General features: G+C 36.5%; 1 protein-coding gene across 1 annotated transcript in view; it reads right to left on the bottom strand.

Annotated features, from left to right (window-relative positions):
• Nucleotides 1–3,009: 3,009 nt before the first annotated feature.
• Nucleotides 3,010–6,000, bottom strand: part of LOC123552103 (superoxide dismutase [Cu-Zn]-like) — a 51,302-nt gene continuing 48,311 nt past the window's right edge. Inside the window, exon 5 of the mRNA XM_045341488.2 lies at nt 3,010–4,297. Within this exon, the coding sequence (XP_045197423.1) occupies nt 4,190–4,297 (108 nt within the window). The 3' untranslated portion in view covers nt 3,010–4,189. The remainder of the gene's footprint in view (nt 4,298–6,000) is intronic.

The raw sequence follows: 6,000 nt of genomic DNA, 5'->3' as shown, positions 1-6,000 counted from the left end.
CGTGTTACAAAACACAACAAAGCAGACCTTTGTCGTTCTTCATTGTGATGGCCCGCGATGGGCTTCATGTTATTTCAGCTCTTTGGTTGACAAACTGGTTGGGGCACTTATTTCTCCCTTGTGTCAAATAGCATTTTGTTTTTTCTTGAAAACGTTAGTAAATGTGTCATAATAAATAAAAACCTTAAGTCGAGCAACACCAGCACCGGACGTAACGCAACCCATTATAAGGCGTGTTTACCACCTTTGTCACTTTCATAACTCATCCAATGCAGTCTGGTCAGGATCCATGTTGTTCGCATTTATAGCCTACTGCAATTAGACAAAACCTTTAGTGAACAGCATGGATCCTGACCAGACTGCACGGATGCGCAGGCTGGTCTGGATCCATGCTGGTCACAAAGCCACTATGTTGCTTTTCTCATGGCGCGGCTCAAATGTACTTGCTGTATATAGGACCAGACATCATGGTGTTTCCCAAAGTACTGAGAGGCGGGATTATTCAAAGAAGTAGCATTACATCGATTGGAACCGATATAAATACGATTTATATGCAATGATAAATGATCCAGTACAGGATCTAGGAAACATGTAGGACATATAAGGGTGTGAATACATGGCAAACAAAAATTTGAACTAAAGTAAAAATGCGATATATATATATATATACATATATTAAAATATACTTGTTGGATTCAAAGGTGTAGTTGTTTTTCACACCAGGGCACTAATTCTAGCTAATGTAAATTACTTGAAATTTTTGAAGATTTATTTTTCTGATTTTGCCATTTGAGGTTTAAAATTCATGCGCTTCTGGGAAATTTACCCTAACCTTTTATTTTTCAAAGGGAAAGACGTTTAGTGAATGCATTAGTGCTGAGACGAAGAAAACAAATGAGCCGTGCCATGGGAAAACCAACATAGTGGGTATGCGACCAGCATGGATCCAGACCAGCCTGCGCATCCGCGCAGTCTGGTCAGGATCCATGCTGTTCGCTAACAGTTTCTCTAATTCCAGTAGGCTTTGAAAGCGAACAGCATGGATCCAGACCAGACTGCGCGGATGCGCAGGCTGGTCTGGATCCTTGCTGGTCGCATACCCACTATGTTGGTTTTCTCATGGCACGGCTCAAATGCTGGGCGGATCTGCTCTTCATGATATGAATAAGGAATTACAACAGCTACATCAAAACCCACCCATCATCAAAGGCTTCAACGATAGCTGTGGGTTTGTGTTTCGTATCTTTTTCAACATTTCTTCTGTCAAACTGCGGCGTCTTCTTTTAGCAGTGAGCGCAATGCCCAACTTTACAAAGTTGCCGCAGTTAAATATCAGGCTGCAGACACATGACATCACAAGTGGTCACATTATACAGATACCAGGCTGATAGACTTAAACCATCCACTTAATGCTAAGTGCCAAGTGAAGAAGCTATTAGTACTATTTTTCATGTCTTTTGTATCAAACCACCAGGAAGTGGCCATACTGGAAGCCTGCACTCTAACACTAGGCTACCGAGGAGGTACTACTTTTCCTGTTCTAAACAAGGCACAATTCATCAAATATTGGTGTGCAAGTTATGTCTCTTATGTCACATGATGTGGAACAACTGTAAGTTTGTGTAATAACACTTATAAAACGAAGTACAAACTTGAACTAAGCTGTGGACACGCACCAGGACGAGTAAGACAGATCTCCGTATTCTTCATTTAGTCAGGCTAATGAAATATATTTGACCTTTAAGTGCGACCATGACCTTTGAGCTAGGGGTCAAAGTCATCTGAAAGGAGCTTATGTATTTTTCATTTTGAATTTAAACTATCTGCCTGTTGACAGATGTCTATATGCAGCAAGAGTTGTTATTCTTTGTGAAGACTTGTACAAATTATCTCAAAACCAAACATGGATAGAAAAAACTTTCATAATATACATGTTTGTAAAATAATTTTTGGTTATCTGAAATACTTATAAATAAATTTCTAGACTTTACTTAATGTCAATTCTACCTTTGAAAATTTAAGCTGCTATCATACTACCTTCATATTTACTATAGAGTTAACAAGGGAGATAATTATACACACTAATAGTTCTTTTGCCTATGCTTCTGTCAAAATTAAAAGACCCTCTCGAGTACTTTTGGATCTAAGTTCCAGACAAGGATTAATTCCGACAAAGCGGCAACTTAATTACGTGCTCTTCCTTCATAAAGAATAATAAATGCTGGAAGAAAAGAGCAAAATTAATGTGTTTCAATGAATTTGCTTCATAAGCTTTCAAGGTCATTTTGCTCTTTTTCTCAGCATGACATAATAACAATGTTCATGGAAGCGAAATCAGAATTGAGTTTAATAAAGACTAATACTAGAGCTGTTTGTAAAACATATGCCCCATATGATGGCTAGTGAAAGGTAATTGTGTAATTTTAGTCTAATGTTGTGACATTCATATGACCTAGTTACAAACTTACAAAGACAATCATGTTATTAAGCCAAGATCAGACAGAGCTCCAAATTCGGCTACCCCAAATGGACCTCAGTCAAACAGCAGCATGTCAATAAATGCTATCAGCTGTTTAGACCGAAAAGAAGCTATGACTAATTATGGCCCACATCTGCTACAGATGTGAACTAGTGACCTGCGAAGACTGATCACTGTTGATCTAATCGTTCTCAGTAGTAGTAGATTGGAAACCTTTTTCAGTCTCAAGGTCACTTGGACTTTTGGCCTCCAAAACAGTAAGTCTTCTATTGACCAAAGACCATTATCCTATGAATTTTGACCACTCTAGGCAAAATGTTTTCTAGTTACCGATTGGAAATCCGATTGTCTTCCTAGACAGAATGACAGACAGGTGGAAAATACACTATCTAATTCCGTATAACAGCAATTATCACAATCAACTATTTGGCTAGCAGAAGTAAAATATATATTTTCAATCTGAGCTGGTAGATTATATGTACCTTGTGTCAATATATTCAAAGCTGATAGTTCAACACGTAACAATTGAATATCATTCTGTCTATTTATTTTGATAATATAACATAGGTAATTGGTGCACCAATACAAAATTACAGGGGAAAAATCACTACAGCAAAGAAAATCATTACAGCACATCAATGCTCTCACAAAATACACCGATTATACATGATAAGCTCATTATTTCTTTAATCAGAACAAAATCACTAATTAGTAATTAATAATTCAAATATACTTCAGACATAATTCTAAAACAATACAAAAGGAATGCTGCCATGTATATATTGTACTGTTACTTGAAGGAACAGCAAGCCAACTATACTGAAAAATATTTGTCACAAAAAGTACCCGTCATAAGTTTTGTTTGGCATTTCTGTTACGGCCATTGCCACATACAGAAAATATCCATTACTTTTTCAATGCCTGCATCCCTTTAGCATGAAAAGCGTGTAACAAGCCTTGGTAAATTTTCTGCCTATTTCTTCATCATTAAGACTCAATAATAATATGATCTTTTTGTCTTATATATTTATTCATAGTCTGACTGAATAAATACTTATAAAGTGTGCAATCTGACATATGCTGCTATTTAACTATCAAGAAAACATTAGACATAAATTTTCTTTTTCGTAATTCAGCAGTTCCTGTCTAAGCCTAAAATAATTCTTCACTTTTTGAGGACAATAAGAATGCTGTTTAAAGATTTTAACTATGGACGAATCATAAAGCTGTCTGTATACAGTATTTAAGGTCTAAGCATTCTGACTACATTTTTCTATGACAGTTTTGTTAACGATATCATTACTTATTTTACAACTTTTACAACATAAATAAATTGACAATGATGTTACAAAGACAAAACATGAATTCTGATACTTTTACAACTTGTATACTTGTGATAGAATAGTTCGATTTTCTTGGCAGTAAATTCACATGTAACTGTTTTGACAATAAAATTTACAATTATCAATATTTTTTCTTTAGCATATTTATTACTTCTGAGGCTGCCAAATTACTACTGCAAATGCAGAAATAATAAATTTCTTCCACCATCTTTGTGCATTAGCTTGAGAAAAGATAGATCTAGACAAAATCAATGCGTAAGAACAAGTTGTGACAACCATGTATGACAATCATGAACGTCTTTTACAGATGTAAACTGCAATGTTTAAGAACTATAAACATCTGTTGCAAATATCAAATGGGGCTTTCTTATTTGGTAATTCCAATGACACCGCAAGCCAATCGTGCACCAGCATTTCCTGTAGTTTTCGACAGCTCATGACCTCCTTTGCCAAGATCATCAATATCTGCATGTACCTAAAAACACAAAGATAAATTATACTGATCCTTATCTTATTTCACCTATAATTTCACTCAGCAAACAGGCTCTGAATCATTTGTTATATTTCATTTTCTGACATCTTAGTTCATGTCAACTCCTCAGCTTTTTTTTTTTTATAAGCAAGACCCCTGGTACACCTACATTCTTATTTCAGACATGGTAAGGCACTTATTTTTAACAGAACCATCAACCTACTGTAAGCCACAAGATTTCTTTTCTTTAATGAAAAAACTGGTCCTTGGCCAGTCCTCAACCATAAGCGGGGAACAACAAGTGATTCCTAACATGAAGGACACATTTGAATTTTGAGCTCAAGTTGTGACCTTGACCTTTGATCTACCAGCCTGGTTCATGTGCTCTGCACATTATCTCATCACCAGCTACATGTACCTGTATGCCAAGTTAAAAGTCAATATCTTGAATAGTTACTAAGTTATGCTCTGGACACGAAATACGAGGGTGAAACCTGACCTTGCTGTAACCTTGACCTTTGACCTACCACCCTGGTTCATACATTTTGCACATCCTCACATTGCCACCTACCTACACCTCAAGTCTGAAGTCAGTACCTTGAATGGTTCATAAGTTATGTTCCGGACATAAAATATGACGGACAAATTTGACATTTGAGCTCAATTTGTGTCCTTGACCTTTGACTTACAGACCTGTTTCATGTGCTCTGCACATCGTCTCATCGCCACCTACCGACATGCCAAGTTTGAAGCCAATACCGTGAATGGTTATTTAGTTTTCGCCGGACACAAAATAAGATGGACAGTTTTCAATTTGTGACGTTGAACTACAGAGCCGGTTCAAGTGCTCTGCACATCGTCTCATCGCCATCTACCTATAAGCCAAGTTAAAAGTCAATACCTTTAATGGTTATAAAGTTATGCTCCGGACACAAATTATGACAGACAGACAGATACAAGCGCTATCACATAATACATCCGTTTTTTCAAAACAGGCAATAACTAGAGCTATCACTAAAGGTGATGAATGTACCCCCTGCATGCACTGACACAGTACATTGCAATTTGACGCACACAAGATTGCATAATTATGTGGACTGTATGTATATAGACTGTATGTATACAGTATAGTAACAAAAAACAAAGTGCCATAACTATGCAGAATATTTATCTAAAAGAATGTAACATGCACCATGCACAACTAGGGTTGGTACTGATCACTTGTGTGAAGTTTCATTAAATTGTGTGTAAGGGTTTGGTAGATTAGGCACGCACAAGATTGCATATGCAGACTGTATGTACATAGTATGTTAACAAGAAACAAAGTCCCATAACTCTGCAAATTTTTTTTCTGAAAGAACCTAACATGCCCCATGCACAACTACTGTTGTTACTGATCACTTGTGTGAAGTTTCATTAAATTGTGTCAAGGGGATGAGGAGAGATGGTGCGCAAAAGATTGTGTCTATGTATATAGTATAGTAACAAAAAAAGAAAGTCCCATAACTCTGCAAATTTTTTTTTCTAAAAGGACCTAACATGCCCCATGCACAACTACTGTTGGTACTGATCACTTGTGTGAAGTTTCATTAAATTGTGTCAAGGGGATGAGGAGAGATGGTGCGCACAAGATTGTGTCTATGTATATACATGTAGTACAGTAACAAAAAAACAAAGTCCCATAACTCTGCAATTTTTTTTTCTAA

This window comes from Mercenaria mercenaria, chromosome 4 (assembly GCF_021730395.1).
Source record: "Mercenaria mercenaria strain notata chromosome 4, MADL_Memer_1, whole genome shotgun sequence".
NCBI classification, from domain to species: Eukaryota; Metazoa; Mollusca; class Bivalvia; order Venerida; family Veneridae; genus Mercenaria; species Mercenaria mercenaria.
Note: the sequence above shows the minus strand (reverse complement) of the source record. Positions and strands in the feature narration are given on the sequence as shown.